This window comes from Cordyceps fumosorosea (genome assembly GCF_001636725.1).
Source record: "Cordyceps fumosorosea ARSEF 2679 chromosome Unknown scaffold_78, whole genome shotgun sequence".
Taxonomy (NCBI): Eukaryota; Fungi; Ascomycota; class Sordariomycetes; order Hypocreales; family Cordycipitaceae; genus Cordyceps; species Cordyceps fumosorosea.
This window is the reverse complement of record NW_017387378.1, coordinates 17,491-30,643: the sequence shown is the minus strand read 5'-3', so window position 1 is coordinate 30,643 and position 13,153 is coordinate 17,491. Positions and strand designations below refer to the sequence as shown.

At 52.8% G+C, this 13,153-nt stretch overlaps 3 protein-coding genes across 3 annotated transcripts; 2 read left to right on the top strand and 1 right to left on the bottom strand.

Moving 5' to 3' along the window:
• Positions 1-4,537: 4,537 nt before the first annotated feature.
• Positions 4,538-6,094, top strand: ISF_09821 (Protein kinase-like domain protein; the record flags this gene model as incomplete). The annotated part of the gene is made up of 1 exon (XM_018853422.1): positions 4,538-6,094. One exon carries the CDS (start codon positions 4,538-4,540, stop codon positions 6,092-6,094), a length of 1,557 nt encoding a protein of 518 aa, XP_018699399.1.
• A 318-nt stretch (positions 6,095-6,412) lies between these two features.
• On the bottom strand, positions 6,413-9,423 carry ISF_09820 (hypothetical protein; the record flags this gene model as incomplete). The annotated part of the gene is made up of 3 exons (XM_018853421.1): positions 6,413-7,056; positions 7,121-7,531; positions 7,587-9,423. 3 exons carry the CDS (start codon positions 9,421-9,423, stop codon positions 6,413-6,415), a joined length of 2,892 nt encoding a protein of 963 aa, XP_018699398.1.
• Positions 9,424-11,271: 1,848 nt separating this feature from the next.
• Positions 11,272-12,517, top strand: ISF_09819 (hypothetical protein; the record flags this gene model as incomplete). The annotated part of the gene is made up of 3 exons (XM_018853420.1): positions 11,272-11,353; positions 11,418-12,008; positions 12,060-12,517. The coding sequence occupies 3 exons, from the start codon at positions 11,272-11,274 to the stop codon at positions 12,515-12,517; spliced, it is 1,131 nt and encodes a 376-aa protein (XP_018699397.1).
• Between the last annotated feature and the right edge of the window lie 636 nt (positions 12,518-13,153).

Sequence of the window (13,153 nt, the reverse complement as noted above, 5' to 3'; positions counted from 1 at the left end):
ATTTTTTATTTAAAAATATAAATAATAAATATAATAGTATATAATAATATAAGAGAAAAGAAAATATTTATTATTTAAATAGTCTATATTAATAGCCTTAAGGATAAAACTACTAAAGAAAGAGTATTATATTATAAATATATAGAATATATAAGTAGGGTTAAATAAGTTAAACTAAATTAAATATACTAGTATTTAGAATAGAATATAAGGTTATATAATTTATAAAGTAATTAATAGATTATTTATTAATTATAATAATTAGAATAATTAATATATAAATAAATAAATAAATAATTTAGTTATTTAAAGTTATAATAAAAAAATAAATAAGTACTTAAGGAGAAGGTATCCTTATAATTAAGTAGTCTAGATCTCTACTAATTAATCTAAATAATATTTCTACTATTAGGAGTAATCTCCTAATATAACTTATACTATAATAACTACTTATATACACTCTATGTATTTAAACTAACTCCCTACCTAAGAAGCAGACTAACTGTGGATTAGGATTAAGCCACTATTACACCATCCTGATCCAATGAGCCCATACTCACTGATCCTGCGGTAGGACCTCTCAACAGTACTCAAAGTTTCCGTTCAAGTTCTTCCCCCAATACCTCGGGAACTTGACCTCCGGGCCGACGCCGCCAAGGACTGAATTGGTTAGGATCAATACAATAAGCTGCGTCCCACCGTCAAGCTCTGCAGCCAAGACGTGGTTGTATTTCGCGAACCAGTCTGGTTTCCATCGGCGTAGGTAAAACTGGCTAATGATTCCGATCGTAAGGTAGCTGAGCATTGACGACGAGATGCCGACGCTGAGAATGCCAGCGTATGCGAGAATTCTGGGGGAATTGACCTTTGCCAGGCCGATCCTCGGGCACACTCGGTGTAGCAGATAGCATAGAACCGGAAGAAGAGCTCCAACCAGCAATCCAATAGGAATCAGCTCATAACAAGAACCGAGCGAAAACATGTCCTTGGCCAAGGCGCCCCATGCTATGGCCTGTGAGTCTGAGTGTGAGTTTTGCAGAACGGTTGCCCACTGCAGGACATGGCTCTTACTTGAGAGTGAATTGCTGGATATTTCGGCCAGACCATACGTTCGTACCCTGAATTTCCTGTAATATCTCTCTGGTTTCAGGTGATCTGAACCATAACAATGTAGTTTGCTATGCCCCCAATCAGTGTCCCTGCAACTTGTGTCACGAACGTCGCTCTCGCGGCAGCTTTGCGTATTGTCCTAATTTCAAGTCTTGCACCATGCTGAGGCTTTGAATGACGGAGTTGTTGTAGCCAAAGAGTGTAAAATACATGTTTGCCAAAGGACGGCCGGGGTGGACGTAGCCCCCAACCATCTGTACAATCGGCTGAACATTGCATGGAATCCTGTGAGTGCAGCTTGCGCCCCGAAGAAGAGGATGAACAGACCAGCAACAGCAATGCTGACGAGAAATCCATACCATGTCAAGGTTCACTTGGCCATGTATATACCGATGAAGCCGAGCACTATGGATACCACAAGCACCAGCATGTACCACCAGCCGGGACACTCATCGTACGCAAGCATCTTGAGGTAGTAGGGATCCTTCTCATTCTCGGCAGCTTTTCTTTGATCCCTCGGCCATTTCCACCCGTGTAGAGAAAGAGAGCTCTGGAGAGAGCTTGGTGATAGAAACGCGTACCTTTTCTTTACATCACCCCAATTCCATAACAGGAGGTGGGCTATGGTAGCAGTAACGGCCATATTCGTGGTAGAGAGAAATATTGCGTATCTGCCGGCGAAATAAAGGACACCTTGCTCGTCAAGTGCCGAGGGGAGGAAAATGTTTTCGTCGTCAAGTATGCTCCATTGGGTGTAGGTAACATATGCAGACTGGTTCAACTCCTTGGAAAAGATGAGCTGCGACAGATGTGGGAATTTTTGGGCTTCCCATACATTTCCATAGTAAATGCCGAGGAACAGTGGGATGCATATAAGGTATCCTGTGAGGCTGTTTGCCAAAGTCAAGAGCGGCGTCCACAAAGGTTTGTGTGAATAACATGCTGTCTCGCTTGGCCAAGCAGAATACACTGAGCCCTGTCAAAATTGGCATCATGTACTCCGGAAGCAGCTCCCAGAAGAATATGCCTATGAAGACCAGCCCAAAGAATCGCAGCCGGTCTTTCGTCTCGTGCCTGTCGCGATGAAGCGCCTGCAGCAGTGTATTCATCGGAAGCAGGACCGGCCACACCATCTTATCTTTGATGGGTATACCAAGGCTCGGCGTGGGAGTCCTGCGAAGCCGTAGCCCAATAATTGCGAAGAGATGACGATGACGGTGGAAATGGCAGCATTCGGAGCGTCATCGTAAAACAGTCTTTGAACGGCAATGACTTCGGCCGCCATTGCAGCCTGCGCGGCGGATGACGCCAGGACAATGATGGCCGCATGCTCCTTCAGATTGAATGGGTGAGGATTGAGCCAGTGGCCGAGAAGGCCTTTCCCAGGAATCACCCACTCGAACGCTTTCCCTAGAATGTAACCTGCCAAAGCTAAGAATACGTTGGATACATCGAGAGTCACTTGGCGGAAGAAATATATTTCTCCATAATGGCACCGAATATTCCGAGCCGAATACCTGTAAAGTAATGTCCCACGTTAGTGTCACAGTTTGCCAGGCGTAGGAATCGGTCGGACTCGCCTATGACGAACATATGGAATGTTCATGGGCTTAGATAAACATCATCTTCAGAAGAGAGCACAATAGCTACGCCATCCACGGTATCCACGGAGTTTGGGTCAGAATCTGGCTCGGATCGGATCGGCCGCTCATCAATGTCGCTTACAGCCTTCATGTCAAAGAGTATCGATCTCGTGAAAGAATAATTATGAGGAAATGGTAGTGTTAAATATCAAGAAGAATTAGCTTAAACCTGCAAAGCCACATTACTTACTCTACGGGGCGGAGGGAATTAATATGTTTTCAGCTTCATGTCGCCAGTCTTTAGCCAGATTCATAGACGCACCGAAAGTGTGCTAGGGGTATGTCTAGTGAACTATCGTACCAGGTTTCGAAGTTTCGTGCTCAGTTACTTGGTTCTAGATGCTCTCATGCTTTGCCGGACTGTTAGGCAATTTTGTTCCACTACGAGTTGGTATAACATGGTATAGGGTAGCCTCTACATGCAAATGAGCCTACCAAGATAATGCTGGCACACGACGCACTCTGCAACCGAGAGAAATTGCCTGGTTGTTTCCTGGGATTCTTAGTAACAGAGGTAGAAAGCTGTAGACTGTTTTGAGAAGGAGATATAAGTGCGGGACTGTAGGTTGAATGCGCACTGGATCTAAGTTTCAGCTGTTACGCTATTCTATGTCTCCCCATTACAAACATCCCCACGATAGTTTGTCGAGCATTTCTAAGAATAGGAAGAGGGAGACCATCAGGTATAGCTCTTTGGATTCGTGAAATAAACTCATCATAGATGAATGTCTCAGCGAGTACAGCGTAAGTGATACCTACTTTATCCTGTTCTGCTCCTACTGAAAGCCCCGCAGAAGCGTTCATTGTCAGAGGAAGTTCAAGACTCAAGGGCCAACTACTATCGCCAGGGTGGCTTCCCCATTCTTCGGCGTTGCGATGTCGCGGTGTCAAAGACTCAAGTAATTGGCAAATGAGGCGTGAGAGATTAGTTATGCGTGTTGTCGCGCGCATGGCCTGGTTCTGGAAGACTAGGATACGGAAGGGAGTGGGAAAGTAGTGCCTGTTGTAGATTAATGTTTTGATGAAGGTTGGTACATCTTGGACCAACTTTTGCTCAGCACTACCAGTTCATGAAAGAACTAACAGAGAATTACTTTGGATTTTCCTGAAAAAACGTTGCCTTCTTCCCTTGTTGGCTGCCCTGCTGGCGCTTTGACCTGCGTCGCGGCCACCACAAAAGTGCTCTCACCAGGTCACATTATTCACTGGGCGCTGCATGGTGTCATTGGCAACAATTTCACGATCATTCCTGTGTAATTTACATTCCCAAAGTGCGCTGAGGACCATGCATGACTAATACTTTAATCTGTGTCAAGTAGTGAACGGAAAGAGCCGTATTGTATAATGGAACAGAACTGCTTGGCTTGGGCGCTTGTACTTGTCTAATTGTCGAGGTCAGCCGTGGGCAGCATCCCATCACCTTTCCCATACAGCCTGGGCAACGCACCAAGTTGAGCCCGCATCCAAGGAACCGCATATGTGATATTCTGTAACTCGTACATCACCCATGATGGCTGATGGGGAAATTTTGGGAGACACAGAGGGGGGATGCCTCCCTTATTTCAGAGTAAGACATGGCCAGGGCAGCGGGGTAACCGCCACCAGGTTGCGAGGACAATGCATCAGGCGGCGGTCAAAAGCAACGATTCTTATATAATCAAGGCAGTTTTAAAGGCAGCTGTTGGATGCCTTCGCTGCAGCTACGTTACCCTACCTCATTATCGTAATAGTCAGCCCTCACGGCCAACCAACTAGAGACGAGCTATATACAACTCCAAAACATCATGAAACTGAAGCTTGATACCCCCAAAATCAAGCAGATGGCACCCGATGCTGTCGCTTTGGAGGAGTCCATGCGTCTGAGGCAAGAATGGCTCTTCGAACTAACAGAACCACGAACGCAGGCGGACATCATGAGATTGGTGAAGAAGCATGTTCAAGGCGTGCCCTGCGATCTCTGCAAGCCCTACTCTGGTGCCTCTAGCGACACTTTTCGGGCGAACTTCCTCGGCTGCACCATACTTGTCCGGTTTCCCAAGTGCGGCAGCCTCGCCATGTTCCCCGAGGAGGCTGTCCGCAACGAGGCCGCCGTCCTGCGATACCTCCAAGCCAACACGGGTATACCCGTCCCCTTTGTCAACTATCACGGCACCGCGGAGGAAGGGCTCCCTTTCCTCCGCAGCCCGTTCCTTATCCTTGACTACATGATACATACGGGGTCATTGGCAGACACGCTCAGACTCGCCACCGAGTCACTCGGGCGGGGGAAGGGGCACGAGGAGGAGCTGGGTAACAAGACGGCGGACCCCAAGGTCGGCTCCGACACGCTCGAGGCTGTGTATGGGGAGATGGCCAACGTGTTGCTTCACCTGTCGCGCGCCGCATTTGAAGCCATCGGAGCGCTCGATCAAGTCAACGGCAACGATGACAACGAGGAAGAAGAAACGTGGGAGGTCCGATACCGGCCCCTGACGATGCAGATGAACCAGCTCACGCACGTCGGGTCGCTCCCTCGTGCGCGCCTGCCCGGTCCCGAGACCACGTTCGCCACGTCGACCGACTACTTCTCGCACCTCGCCGACTTGCACCTCGCGCACCTGCGCTCGCAGCGCAACTCGGCTATCGACTGCGCCGCCGACTGTCGTCGCAAGTTCGTCGCGCGGCGGCTGTTCCAGCGTCTCGCGTCCGCCGATCGGCTCGCCGACCCGGCGCTCCGTTACGGCCCGTTCCCGCTGTGGTGCGACGAGCTGGCGCCGCGCCACGCCCTGACCAACGGCGACGGCCGCGTCGCCGCCATCATCGATTGGAAGCACACGTACGCCGCGCCTGCCGAGTTCGCCCACGCGCCGCCCTGGTGGCTGCTGCTCACTGAGCCCGAGGACTGGGCCGGCGGGTTCGAGGCCTGGGAGGACGCCTACGCGCCACGCCTCGAGCTGTTCCTGCGCGTGCTACGCGAGCGCGAGGACGCAGCCTTCGCAGACGGCTGGCTACCTGGTGAAGGAGAGGAGCCGCGTCTCAGCGACCGGATGAGCGCCAGCTGGGAAACGGGCGGTTTCTGGCTCGCGTATGCCGCCCGCAAGAGCTTCGCTTTTGACTGGATCTACTGGCACAAGCTCGATCAGCGCTTTTTCGGCCCGCTGCCACCAGGCGTAGGCCCCGAGGATGCCTGGCGCGAGCGCTTGCACATGCTCGACGAGGCTGACTTTGCCGAGATGGACGAGCTGGTGCTGGCGAAGCTTGAGGAGATGAAGACGTGCGAGTTGAAGTGGGAACCCGAGGAGGTGTGGCCGCTAAATATCGAGCAGACGGTAGAAGTTGCCTCCAATGGAGATACCAGCTGAGTAGAGTTTACACCAGCGCACCTGCAACGTGGGCAGCGTCCGGTATTGGCCCATTTCTTGCTTGGGTCAAGATTATGCTCTGTGCTAGGGACGTTTGTTACAAGTGCCAGCACTGCAGAGAACTACTATGATCATGATTGAAATGATATGCCATCTCCTTTGTCATGACTTAACCCCTATTGCAGATTATTAAGCAGAACCAAGAATGAGCCAGAAACATAAGCATCAATTTGTAAGGGATGAAACGTATGCGATAAAAAAAAGCAAATATTAAGCCACCAATCGTGAAGTCGTTAATCATCAAGCATAGTCTGCAAATCATTCCCCTCGTCGCAGTCTTCGTCTACCCTCGTCATCCTTGCCTGCCGCTCTACCATCCTCCAACCGCGGCTGTCCCTGGGCGTTTGGATTCGCACCGAGCACGCCACTACCAAGAACCTCTCCAAGAACTTGCATCCAGCTTCCACGGCCATCTAGCGCATTTGTGACGCCATGGGCCAATCGCTCGACAGCCTCGCTATCAGTGCCACCAACGTGCCACGCTCCTTGCATATCCCACCCGCCGGGGCGTCGAGGCTCGCGCCGGAACGTTCCAAATCGGCTGGTCCACCGATCTTGGCTAGAGGAACGTCGAGCTAGCGGCCGCCCTTGCCCATCAAATCGGTCAGGGAGGCGTTCAACCTCTTCCTCAGAGTCGGACTCATAGGCCTTCCCATGACCGCGGGGACGATCATGAGTAGTGTCTGATGAGCGACGATGATGACCCACACGCCAATCCTGATTGTCCGCAGAGTTGCAGTCTTCTTGAGAGGAGACATCTCCGTTGACTGCTTGCTGCTGTTGTCGTCGGTGCATTTCCATCGTATGCGTGCTCTTAGGTGACATTGGGATGAATGAGACCGACTTTGTGGCTGCAGGCGGCTTCTTTCCTCCGTTTCCATAGGATGAATCATTTATTGGAGCTGTTAGAAAGTCAGTGATGGAGTGTTCATATGCGAATGATACGCTCAGCTGAAGCCAACGCACCCTCTGGACTAGGCTCTGCATTGTCTGGATCTTGGGTATGGTTACTCACATGCTCTGGAGGTCGGCTTGGTCCGGCAGCTGGACCAGGAAGGGGGCCACTAAGGGGAGGGCCAGGAGGAGGTCCTGGAGGTCCGGGTGGCTCCGGCGGATATCCTGTCATCGGGCCAGGAATAGGGGCAGGGGGAGGGCCGGGTGGTGGCGGAGGCGCGTAGCCCATGTAGTCCTGAGGTATGTACGGCTGGAATTCGTGTGACTGGGCAGCGCCTGGACTGTCGTAAGGATGGAAGTCGGCTGGTCCCCCGGGTCCCGGCGTGGTCGGATAAGGCGGGTAATAGGCGCCTCCAGACGCATGTGGTGGCGAAGACGGTCTGTCAACATGGCGATCACGGCGGTCATAGCCATCATCATATCCTGGACAAGTCAGTAAAGTACGGCGCAAGTGACAAAGCAGTGCAGTGCAACCTACCGTCTCGTGAGTGCTGTCGCTCTCTATTCTTGCGTTCGCGCTTCTCGCGATCCTTCTTGTCCTTGTACTCCTTGATACCAAAGGCCGCGGCGCCCGCAGCGGCCATATTGCGAAGGCGGCTTTGGCTTCTCTTGCGTCCACCATCGGAGGCGGAAGAGGAGGAGTCGCGCTCACGTCGCCGGCTTCGGCGCCTCCTGCTGGAGCGATCTTCGTCGGATTCGTATCCTCGGCGGGCAGGAGGCAGGTCTCCGTTGCCGTACTCAACTAAGCCTAGCTCTCTATCAGCCCCAGCATCGGAATGGAAGGATCGGGCCATCGACCTGCTGCGGCTGCGACTTCTGTCCCGCCGGTCATGGTATCGGTCGTCTTCTGTGTCGCTACGTGCGCGGGAGCGAGAACGTTCCTTCTCCTTCTTTTCTTGGTGATTCTTGTAAAGCTTCCCAGCGACGCCGGCAGCGGCAGCCGCACCGGCGATCTTGGCACCGGTGCGCAGACGAGACTTGCTCCGTTCGCGGCCATCCCCGCCGCGAGACTTGGATCTATTGTGCAGGTGACGAAGGACACCAGCTGTAGCTGCAGTGCCGAGAGCAGCCTTGGCAATTCTAGACATACTTCTGCGACGGCTGGGAGCACGACTGGATCGCGAACGAGATCGCGAGTCGTGGTAGCCATCGGAGGCGTAGCCGCGGGTGCGACTGCGACCGCGGTGGGCTTCTTCCTTTTCAATCTTGTTGGCCTGGAAGTACTTGGCAGCGCCAGCAGCGGCAAGCGCTACTGCAGCTATGCCAAAGCCAGTTTTCAGTCTGGAATGATGGTCAGGCGACTCGTCGCGATCGCCCCAGCGTTCTTCATAGGCACTATGGGCCCTCTTGAGCGCTTCTGTGCCGAGTGCGCCGAGAGCAGCACCGGCGAGGACCTTGCGGCCTCTGTTTTCAGGAAGATCACCATACTGATCACGTTTGCTCTGCAAGAGAGCAGTAACACCAGCACCAGCAAGCGCGCCTTCTGCAAGGTGCAGTTTGTGGTGATCAGAGCTCTTGCTGCGACTGCGAGAGCGGCTTCGGCTTCGGTGGCGGCGAGAGCGGGATCTGCGACGACGACCGTTGGAGACGTAGTAGTCTTCATCCTCGCTGTAATACTCTTCTCGGCGACGGTTATCATACCTGGCCAAGCCCCAGTCCCGGTCACGAGCATAGGGATCTCTGCGATAGTATGGGTCGCCTCGGTATGGCCCAACGGGACCAGGCCCAAACTCGCGGCGTTCATGTCTGTAGTAGTAATCGTCTTCATAAGGACCTCGGCGGACGACTTCGCGATCGTCACGCTCTCTGATGACCATGGGACCAGCCTCGGGGCGATCCTGGCGGTTGTAGTATAAGGGCTGAGATGAAGGCGCGTCCTGGACAGGTGCCGGCTGACGGAACATGACGGGCGGCGGCGCTGGCTCGGCAGGGGCAAAGTACTCGGTCTCCTTACGGTAGCGCTCTACATCATGGCCGCGAGAGTCTTCAAAGGACTCGTCGACACGTCTCTCGATACGGACGTCGTCCTGGCGGGAGCGACGGTCCCATTCACGGTCAGACTCCATGACGGTGCGGGTGCGGTCGGCGGGGTCAAAGTTGGAGCGCGGACGGTCAGGCAAGTCGTTGGATACGCGACGGGGGCCAGAGGAGAAGCGAGAGCGAGCGTCGTCCTCAACTTCTATGCGATCGAAACGGTCGGGATTTTTGGAAGAGCCAACCTTGTAGCGTGTAACGGTGGTACTGCTTCGTACTCCACCACGGTCATCCTCGTCCTCCTCACGGTAGGTTCGGGTCGACCTATAAGTATCGCCCATGGCAGGCAGCAGTGGAGGGTTTCAGGGAGGGGGGGCGAATGCGGGAGTTGCTGATATACTCCAGGTGTCTTAAGTATATGTGACGACGATGACGAAGCGAAAGAAAAGCTGAGCAGCCAAAAGCGAGAGATCTGCTGGGATAATAAGAGAGTGGCTGGGTTTTGGAGGGCGGAGTGACGAATGGGTGGGTGGACACGGCCGGCTTGCGCGCGGGGCTCCTATTTGCTGCGACAGACAGCAGGTGAGCAGGACAGCACGGGCGTGGATGCTGATGGATGGTGGTGGATTGATTTCGGGGCCTGATCGAAGCAGTGGCATCCGGAGGCCGACTACCTAACTAGTTTCCCCCTGGTTAGTAGCTGACAGGCAAACTAGCTGAGCGTCATGAGCAGCGTGATGCGTAAAGTGAAACAGGTTGGACGTGTGAAGCTTTCCGGTGGCGTGGTGTCGTTGAGGCTAGACAAGTCTTGATTCGCCATCGGGCGCAAAGCCCAAGTCATTCAGACGGTCGAGGGCGTCGCCAACCGTCCAAGGGAGCCAGGCATGACGATCACGAGGCCGGTGGATGGTTGGTTCACGTTCATGTAGGGCTAGCCATCCGTTGATGTGCGTCATGCTCCGTGCGTGGGTAACTGGGCAGTTAGTGGCTGATGAGATGGATACTTTTTGTTTTCTGGCGGAGGCGTTGCCTTTGTTGCCTTTGTTGTCCCTCTTCTTTCAGGCGGGCCGAAGCGGAAGCTGCTCCCCCCCACCAACTGTTGTTTTGTTGGTATGGGATTCGGAAGCTACAAAAAGCATATATTCTGAATTTTGATATTTAAAAACGCGCAATAAAAGGCAAACAAATGCGCTACTACCTACTCTTTACTAATAATCTTGAGTGGTACAAGTTGACCTAGTTGTGCAGGCAACTGCCAGGCGTCTGTATATAAACCCAAGTTATGACGTCGCAGTTGGGTAGTGCTCTAACCAAGACAGGAAGCGGACGACCAGCTGCCTTGGTTGAAGCCAAGTAAAATTCAAGTTACTTATTCATAGATCTCAGGCTTGATTTTTTAAACAGTCTTTCCTGTCTGCTTTTTTTGTAGTAAGGAGGGCAGCGTGCGACGCCACTTCCGCCAGCGATGGTAGATCAAAAGAAATACCCAGCAGTGCAGTCTGGAAACAACCTTTTCCTACCTAGTTACCGTTTCAGCTGCTGACCACACTGGACGCCTTGCAGCCACATCAGGCTGCCTGAACCTAAACTCCAGCTCAGCCTTGCAAAATGACTCTGGATTTGAAGGGCAGCATGCTTATCGCGATCGAAAACGGCACAAATGTAATCTTCTCATTTTGTTCACAACTGACCCCGTGACGCTGTAACAAGCTGCGTGCACCATCCTCCCTTAGGCGGAATGCTGCAGGTGCCTTACCTTACCTAAAAAGGTAGGTACAGGGTAGGGGTGGAAATCACAGGCGCTGGTAACAGTGTCCCCACTTGCTCACTTATCCTGATTGGGCCAAACGCCAGGGACCGCCGCGACCCTTGCGCGGCTGTATGTCAAAGGTGTCCTCAATTCGTACAGACATGGTGCAACGCCGCCCGTGAAAGAGCATCGCAAGCTTCATTTCACCACCAGACTTTCGCGCCTCGCGACCTACATCCCCGCGATCCATTTAAGTTGCCGTGGCGCTCCTATCCTGGCCGCATTGTAACAATCAGTCTTCAGCTTGACGCCTACCATCACATTTGGTTATGAATTAGCCGTTTGCGCGTCGCATCCCCGGTTTGCCATCGTCCCAGGACGCTATCCCTCCTACCACGCTCAACCACCATCTGGCCTGCAGCGCCAGTTATCCGTAACAATGAACGGATTTGAAAAGCATGACCTCGACGAGCACAACTTTGGCGCCAAGGGCAGCGTCGTCAGCGCATTTGACGCCTTCCGTATGCAACCCTCCTCCAACCCTACTCAACCGATTACTAACTGACGCTCTCTCAACGCGCGCAGCAAAATCCAAGCCTGAATACATCACCCGCACTGCCGGCGGTGGCAAATGGACTGTCGCCATTATCTTCATCTCCCTCATCCTCATGGGCTCTGAGGTCGGACGCTGGTGGCGCGGCGAGGAGACGCACAACTTTGCGGTCGAGAAGGGCATCTCCCACGAAATGCAAATCAATCTCGACATCGTCGTCAACATGCTTTGCAACGACCTTCATATAAACGTCCAGGACGCATCGGGAGACCGCATTCTCGCTGCCTCCCGACTTCAGCGCGACCCGACCACTTGGTCCCAGTGGGTTGGCGCCGATGGCGTCCACAAGCTCGGCCACGACGCCCACGGTCGCGTCAACACCGGTGAGGGCTGGACCAGCCTCTCCAGCATGAATGACGAGGGTTTTGGTGAAGAGCACGTCCACGACATCGTCGCCCTCGGTAAGAAGCGCGCCAAATGGAGCAAGACCCCGCGTTTCTGGGGTACCGCTGACAGCTGTCGCATCTACGGCTCGCTGGACCTCAACAAGGTTCAGGGTGACTTCCACATTACTGCTAGAGGACACGGCTATATGGAATTCGGCCAGCACCTGGAGCACGACCGTACGCCAATCTCTGACCCTAGCGCTTGAACCCTGGCTAATTTCTTTGTAGGATTCAACTTTTCCCACGTCATCTCCGAACTCTCATATGGCGCCTTCTACCCGTCCCTCGTCAATCCCCTCGACCGCACCGTCAACACCGCCTCTGCTCACTTCCACAAGTTTCAGTACTACCTCTCCGTTGTTCCCACCGTTTACAGCGTCGGTCGCAGCGCCATCCAAACCAACCAGTACGCGGTGACTGAGCAGAGCAAGGAAATTGACGAGCACTCTGCCGTCCCTGGCATCTTTGTCAAGTACGATATTGAGCCCATCCTGCTCACCGTTCATGAGTCGCGTAACAGCTTTCTCGTGTTCCTCATCAAGCTCATCAATGTCGTCAGCGGTGTGCTCGTCGCCGGTCACTGGGGCTACACCCTGTCTGGGTGGTTCGTCGAGGTACTGGGCAAGAGGCGGCGGTCCAGCGGCGGCGAGGGCGTCCTAGGTACTAAAGGCGGCTACGATGACTAGACAGGCTATAGGGCCTGATGTACAAACCAAGCGGCAAAATTCTGACTTTTAAACAACTGATTACTGGCGTTTGGGGCGCGCGGCGATGCATAAACACGGGTGTTTGATATCGCATTGAGCGGACTTGTATATACTACAGGACTTTTTGAATTCTTCAGGCAATATGAGAGACAAACGTATCGTCTTCGGGCCAATGCCGCCGGTTTCCGGTGACATGCTGCACGACTTGGTGGCTCGCGGTCAAATGCAAACTGAAACAGGAAAGCCAAAGTTGTGGATTCTATGGCCTAGTCGGTGCCGTTCTTTGACGATGCCTATGCGGTGAGCGGAGGTTTTAACGCAAATACACCAGGTATTAATGATACTATGCGCTCCAGCCTACTTTGCACAGGGCTGCCTGCTTCTGACTTATAACTACGAAATTACTATTGCGAATTGCATGTCGTGCCGGCCCGGGTGTGATTGTCTCCGATTCCCCGAGTACCCATGATTCTTAAGTCCTATATACCGGCCTGAGCCGAAACGGCCGGTCTTCAGCATAAAAGTATTATAACCGATTTTCCTAAAAAGGGACAATGCCACTCATCCGACCATATGCTAAAAGCATGCGAGGCTATAATACAATGCGTCTAGAAA